The sequence below is a fragment of the Vulpes vulpes genome, chromosome 4, assembly GCF_048418805.1.
Source record: "Vulpes vulpes isolate BD-2025 chromosome 4, VulVul3, whole genome shotgun sequence".
In the NCBI taxonomy this organism is placed as follows: Eukaryota; Metazoa; Chordata; class Mammalia; order Carnivora; family Canidae; genus Vulpes; species Vulpes vulpes.
The window spans coordinates 25768632-25789743 of NC_132783.1; the positions used below are offsets into that span (position 1 = coordinate 25768632).

The window sequence follows — 21112 nt, forward strand, 5'->3', positions numbered from 1 at the left end:
CTCCCTAGAATACTGCAAAACTCCACAGTTCACTGGGGCTTACCTTCTGGCATAAAGATTAAGGTAGTGGAAAGCAAGAAGGACATCATGTTAATACAACTATAATAAATGACTATTTTTAGAAATAAAAACTGCAGTTCTCCTCCTCTTCTTCTTGAGTCAGTTTACAGTAGATTAACACTTTCTAATTTCTGCTGAGATAATCCAATTGGGTCAGTGATTGAGAGTAAAGAAACACAGTAAGACCTTAGAAGAATCTATTGAAGTATAAAGCTTAGTTGTACACGTTGTAAATATTTCCAAGCTAGCAACTGGTTTTATTGATATAATGCCTTGAGATTTATCCTCTCACTCCCAGTGTAAATCCCACGAGAAAACCTGATGGCTCTGGGGACAGAAATGAGGATGAGGGTAGGAAAGATGAAAAGGTTACTTCACGGTCAAGTGGTTACAAACATGGGCTTAGGAGTTAGGCTGTCTGGGTTCAAACCCTGTCTCCTGCATTTGACAATTTATTTAAACTTTCTGTGAGTTTCCTTATTTGTAAAATGGAGCTAATAGAGACCATCTAGTGTAGTTGCTTGAGGATTAAATTTTTTATATTTATATTTATAAAATATTTAGAACAGAGCTTGGCATATGATAAGTGTTCAAAACGTTGTAGGAGAGTAGAAACCACACACTGGGCTCTAGGAAAATTCCTTGGTTCAACTAATCCTGGTGCCTTATTGAACTAAAGTTATTGGATGGATTTTTCCAGGTCAATGTATTTGGAAGTTTCCACACAGGATCTTAGGGGTCTGTATATACACAGATACCTATATTAGAAAGAAAAAAATGTGTAAGAACAAGCAGATACCTGTCTATCATTCCCCTTGGCCATATATTTTTGACGTGACAATGCCTTTGGAATTACTATCTAGAAAAATGATTTTATCTGTTAATTGACTATGTTCCATAAAAATCTCCAAGCACAGAGATACAGGCACTTGGGTGTAATGTTGAAATAAAAAAAATGTGGAAAGATGTTGGTATCCATCATATTTATATTCATTGTGTCCTAAGTTTGAATCTAGATTATCCTTCAAGTGGGCTTCCTAAAAGATTTTTTTTATTTTATAAATCCCACTGAAGAGTTTAGCTCTAATTGTTCCATGAATCAGTGGAGCCATAGGGATTTTTGCACATGAGGTGGCTTTCATCTCAGTTTAGTTCAGTGTTTTCCACATGTGTTTCTGAATAGTAAGGAGTTCCAGAGTGGAGGATCCACGTTCCCCAGGCATTCCTTATAGGACTTGTAACTATTTAAATCTCAAGCCCACCTGCGAGTCAAAGTTATGAATTAACCAAATTAATCAATTAATCAACCAAAATAAATCAATGGTGGTTTTCACCTTTGAGGTCAAAGAGGATTAGGCAGAAATTATCAAAAACCCATTTCACCCCTTCTTACTCCTCAGAGAAACGGGAAGTATCCATGACTTACATATAAGACCTCCGGACCACTGATCTTGGATTGATTGATGGACAGATGGATGGATGGATGGATGGATGGATGATTTTTCAGTTGGGCTCAGTCTGTAGGCTAACAATTTTTTTGTTTTAGCCAGAATCTAAGGGAAAATGGTATGGACAAAATTTTAAGAAGGGAAATTGAAAATAACCTATGCTTCAAAGGCTAGAAAATATTTTGTAAATTAACGTTGAAAGTAACTTTTAAATCTTTCTGATCCAAGCTTATGTTTTTGTTTCGATTTCATCTGTCTTCCTCACACTCTTGAAAAGATTATTTATTTATTTATTTATTTATCTATTTATTTATTTATTTATTTATTTTAGAGAGAGAGTAAACATGAGTGGGGGGCAGGGCAGAGGGAGCGAGGAATCCGACTCATTGAATGGGGAGCCCTACACAGGGGCATGATCTCAAGAGCCTGAGGTCGTGGCCCAAGCCAAAACCAAGAGTTGGATGCTTAACTGACAGAGCCACCCAGGTGCCCCTGGTTTGTCTCTCTTAAGAAAAAAAAAAAGCATATAACTTTTTTTATAAGTCATGTATCAGGTACCTTTCTTCAGCCCCTCAAACACTTTTTGAAGTATGCAAGTCATAAATGAATAATTAACTGCAATATTAGCCATAAAAATTATCTGTAATAAGTAACAAATCCAGCAATAGAAAATGAATGAATGGTTTTCCTACAAAGCTCTAAAATATACAGTGGTTACTCAATACTCACCATTCAAAAATATGGCTATTTGCTGCCTTTAGAGGAAGTGTTTTCAGGTTTCCAAGCCAGAGTTTGCTCAACACACACATTGCAAAGGCCCATCTAACCATTTTCTGTGTGTGCACAGAGGGTAATAGAGATGCGGGAGACATGATTTGCCCTGGAGCAGTGAGAACTGGTCTCTAAAGAGCACAGCTGCTCCCATAACATTTTTGAAATGAACTAACAGAGGTCTTGTTTGGGATCTTTCTAGGTATAAGAAAAACTTTAAGATAAAAAAGAAAATACCACTGAACACCATGTGGATTGCCAACTGCATGGATACAGTGGGAGATGCCAACATCCGTTCTGGGAGGTCCTTTGTGTTGGGCTGGCCCACGGTGAACTTCGTGGCCACCTTCAGGTAAGACCGATGCCTTGGTGTCCTGTATCTACATGGCTTGAAAAGGATAACATTGTAATCTATTGTCTACCAAGCTGGTGACTCACTTCTTGACCTCCCATGACACTTGTTTTGCCTTGTACTCTGCGTAAGAAGGTGCTTATATCCACAAGGAAACAAGTAGATAATGTATAGTGGGAACTACTGGAGTAATTTCCTTCGGTTTTGATCAATGGTTTTTCAAATTTTGTTGTCTTACCTTTATGATGACCTGCGAGATTTTGGTGGAGTGGGGTGAGGAGAAGAAAGCAGTGTGTTAAGTGCAACTGCGTAAAACAGGAATGAGGCTTGGGGTGTGGATGTTTCAAACAGAGATGCAAGTGTGGCATGATCCCTGTAAACTCAGAGGTGTCTGCTCAGGATATCCAGGGTCGAGAGCCACATTCCCATCCTCATGTCAGCCTAAGAATGTGTCTTACACAACTAAACTCTACTCAATGGAATCAAATGAATAATCTGAGTTTAGTGCCTCAATGGAATCATATTTTGTTTCAGATCGTTACCAACTAAGATAATCTGTACACAGCAATTCAGGCAACCTAGTATTCAATGGCATGATCAATTTATTTGTATAATTACATACTGTTGTTAAGGGAATTAACTTGGGAGTGTAAAAGCAATTTCTCAAATTTAATGGGACCCTTTAATAGTACTTGCTCAAGAAATCTATTCCGGTGATTTAAACATGCAGATACCTCCTGGGAATCAGAGGGCAGGATCTTGGAGAGGAGACCTTGAACCTCACTCTGTTGTAGTTGTCCCAAAAGAAAGAAAGAAAGAAAGAAAGAAAGAAAGAAAGAAAGAAAGAAAGAAAGAAGAAACCAAGTTTTTATCAACAATATACAAAATGTGGTACAGGAGCTAGGGACAGGAGGGAAGGGAGAGTGACTGCTTAATAGACACATGTTTGCTTTGGGGTGATAAACATGTTCAGTCACGATCGTTGCACAGAACGATGAATATAGTAAAGGTCACTAATGGTCAATTTTCTTTTATGTGTAATTTACCACAATAAAAAAGAATGCTGGTAAGTGATAAGTCCACGTGTGAATGAGCCTTAAGACATTTGCAACTTTGGATATTAAATGCTGTGAAAATTTTAGCAGAGAAAATATTAATCTTTAGTAATTTTGCATCAGGGGATTGATCTTTCTCAGAAGATCACAGTGATGAAGAATAAGGTTTTTAGGAACTAATTTAACATATTACAATCTGCCATATGCATAAGGAAATAAAACTATTACAGGTGTTTTTTTCCAAAAAAGATATTCTTGTTTCTGAGCCAAGACAGTTCCATCAAATTGCTAAATTTCTTAAATGTGATTTAATTTGAATGGTAATATTCTTTATATCTGAATAGCCCTTGCAGCTGCAGGAACACTCTGAGCTATAATTTAACCCCTTTCCAGTTCTGGAAACTAAATATCAGAGTGGTTAACAACGTGCCCGTGATCTCATAGCTTGCATCACATAGTCACAATTAAGTTTTCAGATTTGAAATCAACTTTTCTCCCTCTTTAGGATCTACTTCCCATTGCTTTAATACCACTCACAGAAGAGTGGAGTCCATCAAAACCACTCTAAGGGGAGTACAATTTACACATCCACATCCCTTAACAACGGGCTGCTCATATTTTTAGTCTGGAGTGGTGATCTTAATATGTTAGTAGGAGTATCGTACGTTCCTCAATTTTTTTCTTCTCATTTTTTAAATTGCAGCTCTTCAGAACAAAAGGAAAAATGGCGTTCTTACCTTCAAAGGTATTTTGTCAGTGTAATATTATAAGTCTTTAACCCATGATGAAAAAAATGTAGATCTCTTCAAAGCAGTGCCCCCAAACTATGTTCCCTCCCCTTAGTACGAATTGTTACACTATCCTCCAATGATTTCTTATTTAATTGTACCCTGCCCATTACTACAAATAACCTGCTCTCCTTTACATCCATATATTGCTTATTTTTTTTTATGAAATTCTGGTTATTACTCTCATCTTCCCCCACTTTCCAACCTCATGATTATAGCTAACATTATTCTCAAAACATATATTAAATTTCCATAAGTGCAGTTTACCCTACCAAGTAATGCTCAAAGCAACTTCTCATTCCTACATTTGAAGGTGCTAGTATGACCTCCGGTCTAGGCAGGAAAGCTTTGGTGCCTGGATCTGCTGGTCAAATCTCACATGACAAGAGTGATCTATTGTTTTCCTAGTCACAGCTTATTTTCCTGAAATATTTTTGCATGTTTCCTTCCAACCCCCAATTTTTTTTTTGCTGAGCTTATTTATATGCATTTAAAAATAACGAAGTATGTTGAAAATATGATCAACATAAATTGATTTGAAAGTAAGGTAATTTATCCTACTCTCTTTTGGGTTACTATCGAATTGGATTAGGTACATCATGCTAGCCAAAGAGAAGGAGCAGCCAAAAAGCATTCCCCTCAAAATCTTCACTGAGAACATCAAGAACTGTGCCTGTGTAAGTATTTTTAAGACCAACAATTAAATTCTGAGTTCCTAATTCTGACTGAATGAAAAAATGGGATAGAGGTGGAGACACAGAGAGGGAGGAAGCAGTGAGTTGGGGAGAGAGGAAGGAGAGAGCAAAAGGTAGGAAGAGAGAGAGAATATTTAGAAAAGTGCCATGAGGAAAAATGTATTTTCCCCCTCTCCATGTACTTCTTTATAGACCTAAAAACTGTGTCCTAGGTAACATGAAGCAAGAGGAATACATACTACAGTGCTTAAGCAAGGAAAGAGTATTGGATGTTATGTGTCTATGACATTTCTCTGGATCCTTCTAATTGCTTATAGTGGCTTGTAATACAGTGATTTAGAAGGAACCATCATTTTTTCCAAGGGCCACCACTTACATACAGAATGGTCTGGATTGTCTCCACAGTCCTTTTTCCCCTCCAGATATTTTATTTAGTATAACTATAAACTCAGAGAAAAGTTGTAAATATAAAAGTAATACAAAAAACACCCCGTATACTCTTTATCCAGATTCATCTATTGGTAACACTTTATTCCATTTGCTTTATCATTTATTTTCTTTCTCTGTGTCTATTACATGTATGTGTATACATACGTTTGAGGGTCATACATATACTATAGCCCTTTTTCCTTAAACCTAAGCATTTCTTACGAATAAAGATATTCTACAGTTATCACCTTTAGTGAATTTAACCTTGGCGTAATACTTTACTCTGCCATTCCCATTCTCATTTTGTCAGTTGACCTCAATAATGTCTCCTTTCTAGTACAGGATCCACTTAAGGATCAGGTGTTTTATTGAGTAGTTATGTCAAATGCAGAGGAGTTTCAAAAAGTCTTTTGTTCCAAGGAATATCAGGATTGAATTGAACTAAGAGGGATGACACTTTTAAGGGATCAGCATATTTCTATTTCAATTTCTTTATACTGTGGGGAGGAAAAAATCAAACCAATTGGCCCAGTTTTGTGTGTAAAATTTGATTTCTGAAATTGTAGTACAGTAACCAAGACATTTACAGTGATGAACAAGATACTTTGGGTATCTTTAAATGGTATTTTTTGTGGTTGTTGTTATAGTTCGAAGTAGCTCTAGATCACACAAAACAGCATTTGAAGGTGGAACAAAAAAGGTATTCCTGGCTAAAGCAAAAGCCATGCAAATAGTTTGATCTGTTGTTAAGTGCCAGCTAGATGCACTGCATGAAGGAGAGAGAATTCTCTAGCAGCAGAGCACATTCTTGTCTCTGCCTTTGATATCAATTGTGGCAGTGGTTTACATTCAGAACTTTCCTTGGAAAATTACCTTGAGATTTTTAAAAATCAACTTTATTGAGGTATAGTTTTGGTGAAATAAACATTTCTGATGTTCTTCACCCATTCTTAAAGATCCAAGTTTCCCACTGCACTGTTTCACTTCATCCTAGAAAGATGATTCTTAGCATTCCTTGTGCAGAACTGCTGCAAACAGATTTACTTAATTTCTTTTATCTGAATATGGCTTTATTTCACACTGACTCTTGAAGGATATTTTTGGGGGTGTAGAATTTTGTTTGCAAATTTTTTTCCTTTTAGTCCTTTAGAGATGTTCCAGTCTTTTGGTCTTGATGCTTTCTGATGAGTAGTCTGTGATTAAACATTAATCCTCAGTAGGTGATTTGTCATTTTTTCTCTAGCTGCTTTCAAGTTTTCTCTTTATTTTTGGTTTTTAGCAGAGTGGCTATGAAGTTCCTAAGCATGGTTGTCTTTGAATCTGTCCTATTTGACATATTCTGAATTTCTTGAATTTGTAAATTTATGTCTTCACCAAATTTGGGAAATTTTAATCATTATTTCATCAAATATTTCCTTCCTCATTATTTCTCTTTCTCTCCTCCTGACAGTTCCATTCTTTCCATATCAGACACTTTCACATTGTTCAGAGATCCCTCAGGCTCTGTAATTTTTTTTCAATCTTTTCCCCCCTTTTCTTCTTCACACTGGATAATTTCTAGTATCTATTTTCAAATCACTGACTTCTTTTCATCATCTCCATTATGCAATGTAGCCTAGTCAATAAATTTTTTAAAAATATTTTTCAAAAAAAATAAATAAATAAAAATATTTTTCCGATAAAAATTTCTATGTTAAATATTTTTCCTCTCAAATAAGGAAAAGTCATTAATACTTCTTATTTCTATACTATGATGCCTCTATTTTTGTTTAATGTGAACATATTTTCATTTGTATCATTGAGCATTATTGTAATAGCTGTGTTTGGCTAATAGTCTAAGCATCGAGATCATCTCAGGTGTGGCTTCAGCTCTTGAAAATTGATCTCATTTTCCTGGTTCTTCATATATTAAGTAACAGTTTTGACTCATGAACATAACCTAAGTTTTCTTTTTCTTTTGAATTATTTCAAAAAATAGTTTATTTTTCTGAAGTTATTTGTTTAGAGAGAGTTCTATCTAATGGAATTTGTCTGTTGGGAGAACCTACAACATGCAGGAAAATATACATACATCCCTTAAATTACTATTTGAATTGCTATTTGAATGATTATTGAATTACTTTGGGACCATCTGTGATATCAAGCAATTGCATTCAATTCATAAGAAGAAAAATACAATGAAAGGACAAGGAGTGATTTATGAAAGAGTTTCTTTTAACTTTGCTTTTAATATTTTCAAGGCCTGTGGGTGTCCACTTGTGCTGTTTCTTCTTTATGCACTGTTTCCCGAAGGACACAGGCCCCATTGCCTAAACATGTTATAAAAACTGTATGCATAGTAAATGTTCTGGTTACATATTCTCTTATATGACTTTCGTAATTTTTGTAATTCAGATAGTTTGTAATTCAGATAGTCTTATAGATCCATCTCAGATTGCTATTAACCCCTTTCAGAAAATTTTCTTTAAACTTTTCCTAGTTGTATGGAGCAGTTTCTCAATGTATGGTCTGATAGAGAGGTATTAGAAGTACCTACTTGCTGGCAGAGTTGTGAATGGAACATCAACTTCTAACATTTCCAGTCTCATTTCCTAGATTCATCAGTCTTAAGAGATTGCAACAATGGAAGTCTTAGTTAACCATGATGCCTGACAAAGAAAATATGGACTAAATAGTAGTTTTTAAAAAGTGTCTTTCATAGCCAGTTCTTATCTGATTTTACTGAAACCGAATATGTAATTACAAAGGAACTAAGCCAAAAAAAAAAAAACCCAGAAACAAACAAACAAAGGAACTAAGCCATACTATACAAACACAACTCAGTAAGAGAGGAAAGTATCTAGTGCCTTCCTTTAATACTATCCCCCTCCCACCATTTTGGAAATAGCCTTATGGAGCTGAGGGTCACCCCATGTGCCCTCTTAGAATTCTCAATTTTTCTCTTCCTTGCTTCAGCTGCTGTATTTTGTATGCCACAAATTCTTGGAGGGAAATATATGTTTTACTGACATGTTTCCTACTAGCTTCATGTTATATAAAAAAATGAAATTATAATTAAGGGTTCGTGTTCTACACGTGCTTTACTTTGTCATTACCTGGAAACAAGCTTTACTTTTGGAGTATGGATAATAATTTGACAATTATTTGGTCACATGCTTTAAATTTTAAAAAAATTGTAGCAATTTTTCTTATTTATTTTTTACAGTCCGTAACTGTAACAGTGACAAATTCCGACACAGCAAATGACACTATCAACATGTTACTAACAATGCTGGGAATAACCGTAAGTTGCCTACTATCTATTTTTAGTTTACGAACCAACTTTGACTTTTGAGTTTTGTGAGTGTGTGTGTGTGTGTGTGTGTGTGTGTAGGTGTTGTGCACCTCCCATCATAAGACAGCTGATTATTGTGGATAACATACTCATATTTTTCCTTCCAACTTTAGAAATTGAAGGCAGCGAAGCTATAGTATTAGCTTATACATGAGTGCTATTCTTATATTCCCATTTGAAATTTTCTGCAAATTCAAAGTTATAGCCTAAAATTGGACTATAATTTTAGAGTGCTAATAACAATATGCAGTTTACTGTATATATTTTAAATACAGACAATAAAGATGTTTCTAAGTTTCTTTTTTATTGTTGTTTCTAAATTTCTAAATATTTCCTCCTCTATTGGACTCTTCTTTCTGTGTTTTCAATTCTGATACGTCTCCATCCCTATTGACCCTAGTTATCACACAAGGAAGGACTCAATCCGTTTAATGAATCCTAAATTACATGTTCTGTTGTACATTTTGACATAAAGACTACATGGCTACAAGCTACCTCCTTTTGATGCAGATCCTGAGGATGAAGCAGCTCATACCCTTTAGCAACTGGTCAAGACAAAGACAAGTTCTGAATAAGACCATGGATCTGGGGCTGATCTCTTTTTATGAAAGAGAAAGATATTTGAGGATGAGGTTTTATAAGGGAAAAAAGAGGGACAGTGATAGATGGAGAGAACCAAAGGGAGCACTTGGAAAGCACAGCTTCTTATCCAAAATCCTCTGTAAATGTGATGTGACATAATCATAAGATTGTTTGTAAATTCTATCTGAGCCAATGGTATAATAAAGGCCTTTAAAATTTCAGAGCAACGAGAATTTGGCAGAAGAAATCAATGATTTCTGTACAAACAACATTTAATAATACATCCAAAATAAAATTGAATTTATATGTACTGACTAAAGCACATCTTTACATACGTTTCTAACCTGTATGATATAGAAACCCTAAGTAAGAATTAAATCCTGGAAAAGAGAGTGAGTGGTTTGAGGGATGAAGGTGGGGAGATTGACTAATGATTTAACTCATTTTATTTCATGTTTGTGATTTTCTTTACTTAAAGCGATCAATGTCACTAGGCAAAGAATTTCTATTTTAATGAAGAACTGGGCTTATTTGGCTTTATGTATACCTGATTTAAAGGATTCCAGCATGGCATTTCCAAACCCTACCCTACCTTATTAGCTCTTACTTCTTATTTGCAACACAATCTTGAGCAGATTTAGCTGTGTGTGTGTGTGTGTGTGTGTGTATCTGTGTCTGTGCCCATACCTATGACATTCCTTCATAAGGTGAAGGCCATGATTTTTAATCAGGAGTCAAGGGCACATGATAACTATTACCAATAATTCCATTTCAAACGTTTTTTTGCTTTAGTCTCCAGGAAGACTCTTTAAAATAGTTCAGCAATCTTTATAATTTAGAATTGTTTGTTTCAAACAATTGGGATTTTCAGTATTACTGGGCAATAATTGTGCTGGGAGTAATCATTTTCTGCATCTGACATGCTGCCTAGAGTCCTCATCCTTTCTCTCCCTAAAGTGGAGTTTGCCTGCCCCAAAGCCAGTGGCAGACTTCCGTCCACTATCTCCTCAATGTCTCTTGGGCATTTGTCTCCTTTGGCTCAGGGCTGCTGAGCTATTGATGCCTCTCAAGTTACTTTGCTCAGGATTAGTCATAGCAGAGTATATGGCTCTCTGGACAACATGCATCTCTGGGCAGGGACATTTGGAGACAAAGGCCAACGCTATCCAAGGAGTCTAGAGACAGCAGAAGAGAGGACTCTGAGATGAGACTTTTACTCCATAGTAAAGGGACACAAATCTCATTTCTTACACCATGGGCCACCCACAAAGTGAGGGGCTGGCTGTACTGTGGTTTCCCGGTCTTTATCAAAAATTGCAAGAATCTGGGACAGTCTATTGGAAGCTGTGAGGGGAACTAGTTAACAAGTACTATAGCTACCTCCATGGACCAAATACCATTTATCCTGGCCCCAATTCTTTCTTTTTGGAAACACAGATATGCTAAGGAAATGTGTTCTTCAAGTACTGTGAAAGATATGTTTTGACACCTAGTTCTTTTTGTTTCCAAGGGCTCTGAGAACGACTTCCAGCTGTGGGCGAGTTCTGGCAAGGAAAAACTTCCACTAATTGGTAAGTGTCAGGGAAAATCTAAGATGGGATTGATTAGGTTCAAAATTGTAACTCTAAGTTTCAAAGTAATGGTTGTTCTTTCTTAAGCTTCAAAATCCTTAAAAGTGAAAATCACATGCAATATTCACTCACATGTTTAATAAAGAATTACCAGGTACTGTTGCCCAGGCATTGATAACATCTCTTCATTCAGCAGCTATGATTTAGTGAGGGAGAGAAATGTAAATTTTTGTTTCTACTTCTTTTTACCTGACAAACAGAGCTGTCTTGAAAAAGTGTGATTATTTACTATTTACTTACTTATTTACTCATTAGGTATGAAAGCAAAATGGATTGGAATTTTTCCCATACATTTATTTTTCATATGTCAATTTTGAATTCTAGTTCCTAACTGCTAAGAAGCCTCTATTTGTGAGAATTCTCTAAAATCCAGTTATGTCTCTGAATCCAGGTACAGATATGTATTTAACACCCCTGCCCTGTGCCCAGTTTTCTCTGCATCATAAGGAAAATGAGATAATCACATTTAAACTCCTCTCATCTTCACTGATGAAATCGCCTGCACTTTGCTGTTTCTCAGGTTTTTTCCATCACTGTTCTTAAGGTTATTGATAAACAGATTGCACCTCTTCTAAAATAGTTATTAGCACAAGTTCTCTGAAAAAAAAATCTTTGGATTAGCAAAATTGTTTAGTGTTTCCAGTAATGGAAGGGTTTAAAGAAAAAGAAAAAGAAGACAGGATTGGTAGCAGGCCTTGAAGTATAGTAATGGATGGTAATGGTGACAATAATCTCTTCTAGAAATCTTAAAGCATTCCTTCTTACATGAAATTTTTTATCCTTTTAATAAACCTGTGAAGCTATAACTCTTTTTCAAATAATCTGGAAATCTAAACAACCAATTTCCTTTTTTTAAAAAACAACCAATTTCTTTCTGCAAAATATATATTCCCAGTCTTAGACTATAGAGTCACAAAGCTCATCACTGAGAACAAAACCCCTCAGTACCACTTCCTGTTTTGAATTAATGTTGACATCTTTGTAAAAGTTGGACAGGGGCAGCCCTGGCGGCTCAGTGGTTCAGCGCTGCCTTCAGCCCAGGGTGTGATCCTGGAGAGCTGGGATCGACTCCCACGTTGGGCTCCCTGCATGGAGCCTGCTTCTTCCTCTGCCTGTGTCTCTGCCTCTTTCTCTCTCTCTGTTTCTCATGAATAAATAAATAAAATCTAAAAAAATAGTTGCTTAGCAGTAAAAAGGAAAAAAGTTAAATACTTATATATGTTTTAATAAAGTGCATTAATTTAGATAAAATGATGTAGATGGTAACTTTTGAGACTTTGAATAGCTTCACACACGAACGCAGCTCTAAGGAATCTGAAGAGCCTGTCGTTCATGATGATCCATTAGAGCATTCAAAAATGCATTTTTTAAAACATACTCTCAATTCTCAATTGTGGATTAACTCCTGGTTATCTTGGTTTGGTTGTATTGCTGTCATAGAAGCTTCTTTTTCCTTAATGGAGCGAAGTCCCTGTGATTCTTGTGAACATTGCATTCATGACGGATGAAAAGAACAGCAAAAGCTCCTTTAGGTACATTCAGTAATAAATCTGGAATGACAGAATGAGAATTTTCATTCTATTCTTAAAAAATGAAATCCATATCATTTCATAGGGTCTTTGAGAATTCTCTAGAGAGGAAAAACAATTTAAAGCATAAAAGAGCAAAACAAATCACTTGGCAGGCAATTCTGGATAGCTCTGGGTGTGGTTTTCTATTCTCTAACCATCGTTTTACAGTTTGCTTCTGGGTTTCCCACTCTGCACACCCTTCCTTCTGATCATTGCCTGGCAGGACACCCCATAGAGGGAGGGCAGCAGTGGAAGGGAACCATAAAGCATAAGGGCAACCCATCCCACTACTCTAGAGTAGCTCTGGCTGGAGAATTGACAAAAGGAAATGAACAAAAAATCTGTTCGACTGACATTCTGTTGGAGAGAATAGTGAAGATAGCAATTCTATATATATATATACTCCAAATATTTAAAAATTTATTAACCAAAAAATAAAAATAAAAAATAAGAATATTAACCACCAATGCTTATTAATATATTCACTCTGATAAGTTTGTGTGTGGACAAGCATTTCAAAGAATTAGTGTAAGGCTCGACGGGGTCAAGTAATTTGCCTAAGATGTATAGATGGAGTTAGTGTCAAGGCACAAACTAGAAAACCTTCAACATTCTCAGATAGTTACCCAGCAAAAGTCAGCATTGTTTATTGCACTCATGAATATATGTATTTCAAGCAAAGTAACATGCTTTCAATTGTTTTCTCTTCTTAAAATCTTTCCCTTGGGCACACGCTTTCTGTAAGGTGTTCCCACAAGGGTGCATATGATGCTCACTGAGGAGGCACAGCCTTCTTTATCTAGAAGTCCCAGAAAAATACCAACATATACAAATAGGGTGATGCTTACACTCAGGTTTGGTTTGATGACAAAAATACCAACATATACAAATTTTTTCTTGATGACAAGAATACCAACATATACAAATAGGGTGATGCTTACACTCAGGTAGTTTGATGACAGCCATCACCATCATCCTAAATATTCAGGTTTCTTTCCATACAGGACATGAACATCCCTATGGAATTAAAATGAGCCATCTTCCATCTACTAAAGCACTGCCAAAGGAAGCAGAGGACTCCATCTCTCCTTCCCCAACTCAGGAGGCCCTCCTTCTGGAGCAGAAGATCACAGAGATGCAAATCCATTTCATACTGAAGCCCAGGCACCCAGCCCAGAACAAGCAAGGGAGAGGTGAGCCGCTTGCTTTTCTTCAAGTGCCTTCCCTTGGCTCATGTCTCCATGCTTAAACACAATTCAGACACACAGTTTATTCTTTCTGGGTGAGCTTATTGTCATCAATGAGGAGGAACAGTATAGGAAAGAATGCAAAAACTACCCAAAATCAAGCTTAGAAAAATTCAAAAGTCTGACATCAAGACCCAACTCATTTCTATGAAGGTTGTTTCCTTGTTTTAAATCTTTTGGGAAGACCTTTAACTCCTGTCTTTCTCTATACCCTCAGAGCACTTTCAAGGCTGCCCTGAGCCATGCCTTGTGCTGAGTAGTATATCATATATTTAGTTTAACGAGTTGTAGGTAGCATCATTTATGTTAAAGTTGAGCAAACCGAAGCTTTAAAATGCTGAGCTTCATAAGTGGCAGGACCAGGATGCTTCTGGTGCAGTGCTGGCACCCACATGAGTGGAGGTGGTGATGCACTCACTACATCCCAGAAAAGCCAAGTGGCCGGGTGTTCAAGGTTATTTGGTGAAATGTTCCTCATGTGCTTATCCTTCGAAACCTTGGCTCATCTCTGGACTCTTCAAAAATCAGTTATTTAAGCAATGTTAAGGAATCTTCAAAGGAAAACATTCACAGCTGAGCACTAGAAACTTTGAACTCAGCTTTTCACTGCTGGTCACCTTTTCTTTGGAAAGCTCTTCCTTCATAGGGAATGTTGAGTAATTAAAAATCATCTCTGGAAACTGGTGCCTTCGTATATATATATAATATATATATGCATTCATAACCTCTATAAGTGCATTCATAACCTCTCATTGTTTTTTTCGCTTCTATGATTTCTTTCAAGCCTGGGACTTGTGTGTAGATGTATATTTACATATATGTTTGAGTGTGTGTGTGAGGAAGTAGGTTTCCACACTTCATTGTGGTTTAGGCTCCTTTCAGTAAATGTTAAACCTATTTAACCAAAAACATCATCTCTGGGTGGGTTAGTGGGATATGACAAGAAAACACAGCCACCACATAGCCAGCATGTAATGACAACATCCCAAGGACCCTGACTGCAGCAAGTCATCCTTGAAGATGGCCCAGAGCAGAGGAACATAGAAGTAGGGCTCAGGCAGATTGTGTCCTGAGAAGCAGATCCTTTGGATGGTAGAAACTTGAGCACTCAGAAACCAAAGAGGAAATCTGGGGCTGAGGGGAGACTGGCTGTGAAAGCAGAGGATTACCAAACTCAGCCTGATTTGCATACCAAATCCTTCTAGCTTTTAAAATCAGATCTGACACCTGAACCCACTGATCACTCCAGTAGAAAACACATCTACAGGTTCAGTGCCTCCTGATGCCTTGTAACTGGCAGTAACTGATGACACAGGGAGTACTCACCTTGAGTCTGATCCAGTCTCTAGGTTTAACCATCAGTCTGAAGGATATGACCAAGAACTTATCAATGCCATGAGGATGCTGTTAGCCAACATCAGGACGTGGAGAGTTCTACACAACAAATGACTCAGTTTCACTCTTCTAGCCACTACAACGAACACGCTGCAAAATGGCAATGGTGAAAATAATGCTAAGTGAATTAAAATACACTAATCTCCCTTCTTCCTTAGATTCAGGCCAGACCATGAAAAGCACTGCTTTCAGAGACTGGGCCTTTTGGCGGCGCTCTGGCACTTGCCAGAAAAACCAGTGCAGAGTTGCACCATCGGCAATACCACAACAGCTCTTTGGGGTTTCACTCACAAATATATGTGATAAGGACAACTTGCCCTTCCCAATACTGGTAGGTCTCAGTTTGGTCTTTTTTTTACCTTCCTGAGGAGAGGGACCTTGGAGAGGCAAAGTGTTCTCATGCAAACCTACCCTCAAATGGAGAAATCATTAGACAGTCCCTGGCTTTGGCTGAGAAGCTTTGCTAGTGTCATTTGATTTACCTACTGAAGAGTCATTTGGCCAATACAGCAGAACAACGTTTTGCCTATTCCACTTGTTTCCACCGAGACCCATGTAGGCCTGTTCAGATCAGTCAAAATGGACTCTGTGTGCATGAATCATCTTCACATTCTGCTGTTGTCTTCCTGAACTCACAGTAGTCTCAGGTCTCCTTCAACGGAGTCTACTTAATCTAACAACTGAAAACATCTTACCTAAGCATAAAGACTCATCCTGAGGCATATATGAATCTGCTAATTCTAAAAGAGGATGTTAAATGACAGCCACAGAGTTTGCCCTTGTTATCTCAAATCGGTGTACTGAATTGTCAGTGTGGAAATTTCCTGAGTACCCAGGACCTCTGCAACCATACACTACATTTGGGAATGTTATCCTAGGTGTGAAGAAATTAACCACGTTAGTTCCATGCTTGCTACTACCCCGTCCTTGCATCACATCAATTTTAGGGGGTAGCTAGAACTATTATCCTCCATACTTTACAAATGAATTAGCTTTCAGTACAGTTCACATTTGCCCCAGGTCACACAAATGATCAGAAGCATAATAGGTTTCCGATCCCTTGGTCTATCAGACTCCAGCCCTTATTATCTTTCTACACTGCAGGGAGGGGACATGAAGATAGAGCAAAGGACAGTGAAAGACTCATGAAGGAAATGTAATCAGATAATAAGAAGAGAGCTTTTGAGCTTTTTTTTTTTTAAGGAAGAAGGGAAATAGAGATAGTTGGAATGGAGGATACAATCACTTAAAGAGGAATCAACAAATGGGAAATGAGTATGGCAAAAAGATTTCCATACTGGGGGAAGAGCATCTATGTAAGAGAATAAGGAGCCAAGACTGGTAAAGTAGGAGACAGGCGAGGATTCCACAAAGGCCTTGAAACACAGAAGTTTGATTTAAAAGGGCAAATTCAATGAAAAAGCTGATTAAAATAAGTGATTACAATGTTTCAGTGTATGACTGTACGGTGGATTTTTGGGTAGAAACTATAGAGAGACATTGACTAAAGAATCTAAATTGACTTTAGTCCTTCCAGCTCTAAAACCGTACACCATCCAATAGCCTAGCTCTTTCTAAAAGGAAGCAAGCTTCTGCTCTGGGCTTGGGATACAAAATGTATATGCTCTTCTTTTTTTCCTACAGGATATGCTTTCCGTGATCAATCGGAAAGGACCACTCCTGGAAGGCATCTTCAGAAAATCAGCCTGTATAAAATCCTGCAGAATCCTAAAAGAGAAACTAAATTCTGGGGACAGAGTTAACTGTTACAGCAAATCTGTTCATGTGGTAGCATGTGTTTTAAAGGTGGGGAAAGGTCTAGCTTTACCACACATGGGTAACTGAAGCTGTGATGGTGTCTTTCATTATGATTGCCCAGGAACCAACATAGGCATAACTGATTAAGAACTTGTCAAACTGGAAAACACTTCATGAAATCAAATTTAAGGAAGCTACTGTAGGAGTTAAAAGCCCCATACATTAGAAATACTTTCTGTTTTCACCACAAACAGCCTACCTGAGGACTCCATGCAAAATACTAATACTAATATGATACTATTAATACTAAGAAATTTCAAAATATACACTCACACATACATAATATTTACCAAAGCAAACATCCTGCTTTGGATGACATCCTCACCACGATCCTAATGAAGGCAGTTTCCAAAAGAAAAATCATACGAAAAATTTGAGAATAGGTAGGGAATTTCACAATAGTAAGCAAATGTTTACTTTATGAGGAATCCAAAAAGGCTCAGTGAGGTGACCAAATCATTCTTAACCATCATTGTCGCATTGTCTCCTGTTTCTTGATGCCTTTTACTTTATAAGTCATGGAGGAATGATTTTGCCATTTGTGTCTCCTTTCACCACATCCTAGGCATCCTTTAGTTAATATTTGTGATGTCTAGCCCACCATCCAAGGTTATAACGACATGTTAGCCAGCTCTTGCTACATGCCAGTTTTGATAAACCTAACTTTTGGAGTAGGTGCAACAGACAAAAGTAGATTGGAATTCTGAAAATTCAATAGATCAACTCAAGAACTATATTAATTTGGAAATTATACAGCTACATCACAGATATCCCATTCTATTGCTAAAATGGGAATGGAGAAAGAAGTGAGAACTAGAATAGAGAATTTAATCCATCTACCTTGGCACTTGCTATCAGCTCTCAACAAAACTAAGTTAAGGCAGTAATGATGACACTCTTACAATCAAGGTCCTATGTGGTCCTTCCTTGTCACATTTGGTCTTTTCTTGTCCCTCATTTTCGTTCAACTATATGAAAGATACCAATAGTCCCTGACCACTACTACACTGAGGTCCAGTAAAACACACCACTAAATATATATATAGGCATCAAGAGACAGGGGAAAGAATGATGATACATTAGGTACTCGAATAGCATGATAAGTGTTGCCCTCTTGAAGGTGCACACATGGAATTGATGTTTCTAGCAAGGTTTAATAGGGTCTTTTCTATTCCCGTGTTATAGGCACAGACTAGGAAGATGGTGACCACGTGTGCATAGAGTTCTTAGACATTCCTGAAGCTTTCCCTACTTAAAGTTGACTAATCTTTGTGGAGAATCAGACTCTGCAACCTTGGCCTGAATAGTATCATGCCAAACTATCTGGAGAATTGGCCTACACTAGAAATGAATACATCCTCAGGACCATCACGAGTTTGCCATTAGACTCTCTACTTTTGTATAGTTCAGGAAAGGAAGAATGATACAATTATGAGAGTAGCTTATGTAGTAGTTTGCAGAAAAGCACACAAAAGAGTAAGTGCTATATGATACAAGGGAGCTTTGTCCTCATTTACACTGAAGCCTAGGCTCTGCTTTGATGCTTTCATGTTTGTTGGAGAAAATCCACACACCTGCTTTTGCACGTACAAGTCAATGGAGAATCAGAGCAGAGTTCCATGTGGGTCACAGTTTGGGTATCTATGACGGAAGTAAGACTGAACTGAAGTTTGCAACTAAGTGTTTTCTCTGTAATATTTCCAATATATATTTTGTATATGTGAGTGTGTCTGTGTGTATTTTTCTTTTATCCACATAAGGATTTTCTTGAAAATATTGAAGGCAGTTTACTTTCATCGGACCTTTATGAAAAATGGCTTCGTGTTCTTGACGAAGTGACAGAGAAGAAAAAAATAAATGCAGCCCAGAGGTAATGATGCAATAATTACTCTACTCTGGTCATGGCTCAGAAATACAGCCAATATACTATTAGGAATATATTGGTTTACTTCTTGCCACTTTGACCACTAAAATAACATTCAATGCCACATAGTTTCAATTCTTGTCACCCATGGAGGGCAGTTTCAGAATACAGACATGCCTTATGGCTATTATTGTACTTCTCCTGACCTTATTAACATTGACTCATTAGTCATTGTATAACTTCTGAATATATGAAACTGGTAGACAAAAGTCAGTGGCCAAAGAGATGCCAGTGCATCAACAGCCAGTGGCATAACCTAAAGTTTGTCAAACATTTAAACGGAGTGGGTTAGCTCAGAAATTGAATTCGGTAAAACATTTTTGTATACGTTCATGCCTGGAACTCTGCTACAGCAGGCTGTATACTAGATCTAGAAAGATGTTCTCTGCTCTCCATCTCTATACTTCCAGCTGCTAAGTGCAGTGACTTGCCTTATTTAAAAGTGCATCTTTCTGACTTCAGCCTTCTAGCCCAGCTGCCAAAAGTGAACGTTGTTCTCTTGCGATACCTTTTCGGAGTGCTCTACAACATTGAGCAACAATCCTCATCCAATCAGATGACAGCTTATGAATTATCAGTGTGTATAGCCCCAAGCCTTCTTTGTCCACCTAATTCCTGCAGGTTGGAATTGGAAGAGAACTTCAAAAAAAAGGTAGGGAGAGCTCTCATATGTGTCCCCTCGGGTTTATAATCCAGGCTTTGAATCTGAAATGTGTAGTAGTAAATTGGATGGATCAGTTCTGAAAAGTGCACATCTTCCTAGGCTTTCTTGGAATGGCAGGTTTGTTATGCTTCTCTGGTGGAATATGGGAAGGGGTCTTAACGTGGGAAACGCAGAGCAGTTGAGTCACTTCTTTCCCATCCAGGAGATTCAATACTAGACTGACTAAACAAAAGAGAGAGGAGTGATGTAATATGGTAGAAAAGACCTGGGCTCCAGAGTTTGACAAGCCAAGGTTCAAATCTCAGCCTGATCCTTGAGGGAGAGCTTGTAACCTTGCGCAAAGACATGGTTTCCTCATGACACAATGGTAACAACCCCCAGTTCCTGTGGTCGTTACTGGCACATCCTAGGTGGCTTGGGCACTAAGAGCACCCATGGCTCCAAACACATAGCTTTGCTCTGCAAGTTGTGGCTCATTTAGAAAAACACTTGACTACTCTTTTGCCTCCGCTACATCAGACAGAAACTAGTGAGATATTCCAAAACATCCTGATGAAGCCACACATACCTAATAAGATGACAGCTTCCCCAAGCTCATGCCAAGAGCCAGCATTATTCAAAGTAAGACATGAGAAGGGACTGCGGCTAGACAAACATGTTTTCTCCCCAGCCCTGTGAGTTTTTACTCAAAAACAAAACAAAAGAAAACTTCAAAAAAAAATCCACAGGAATATCCACTTTCCAAAAAATATTTGTCCATATTTAAGAAATGGATATCATAGGATTTTGTCACTGCTTTATACATCTAAATCAGATATTTTCCTAAGTTACAACCCAATATTTTCTGGAAGCAAAATTTTAGAAAATAAGTAAACTTTTAGAAAGTGGGTTACTTTGAAAACTATCCTAGTTTTAAAGATGTAACCTTTGGTATCACAATGTTAGGTATTAAATTAGGCCACAAAGTAGGAGTTTAGCCCTCTGTCTAGTAGTATTTTAAAATCTGTACTCAAAGTACAATGGAAAGCATCACTCTATGTTATTTATTAGAGAACTTGGGTTTCTATATATTTTTATCAACTCTGAATTTTTCATAGAAGTCTTTCACAGTTTTGGTTAGATCCAAGGTTTATAAACAAAATGTGACCTATAACTCTTCCATATGAAAAAGAGCACCCCACTGTGTTCTTTTTGCATTACAGGCTTCTCTCATACAGTTTTTGATCGAAAATTGCCTGAAGATATTTGGCGAAGACATCACTTCTCTCTTGGGAGAGAATTCAAAGAGTTGTCATAACAATGGGAAGGCTGCAGGTACTGTGGATAATTTAATAGGCTTTAGGGAGAC

General features: G+C 37.4%; 1 protein-coding gene across 1 annotated transcript in view; it reads left to right on the forward strand.

Moving 5' to 3' along the window:
• LOC140598734 (rho GTPase-activating protein 20-like) overlaps positions 1-21112 on the forward strand; it is a 42894-nt gene that overhangs the window by 17228 nt on the left and 4554 nt on the right. The window contains exons 5-14 of the mRNA XM_072757262.1: positions 2482-2631; positions 4390-4431; positions 5067-5151; positions 8804-8881; positions 11025-11085; positions 13721-13909; positions 15517-15689; positions 17003-17164; positions 18937-19011; positions 20967-21078. Of these exons, the coding sequence (XP_072613363.1) occupies positions 2482-2631; positions 4390-4431; positions 5067-5151; positions 8804-8881; positions 11025-11085; positions 13721-13909; positions 15517-15689; positions 17003-17164; positions 18937-19011; positions 20967-21078 (1127 nt within the window). The remainder of the gene's footprint in view (positions 1-2481; positions 2632-4389; positions 4432-5066; positions 5152-8803; positions 8882-11024; positions 11086-13720; positions 13910-15516; positions 15690-17002; positions 17165-18936; positions 19012-20966; positions 21079-21112) is intronic.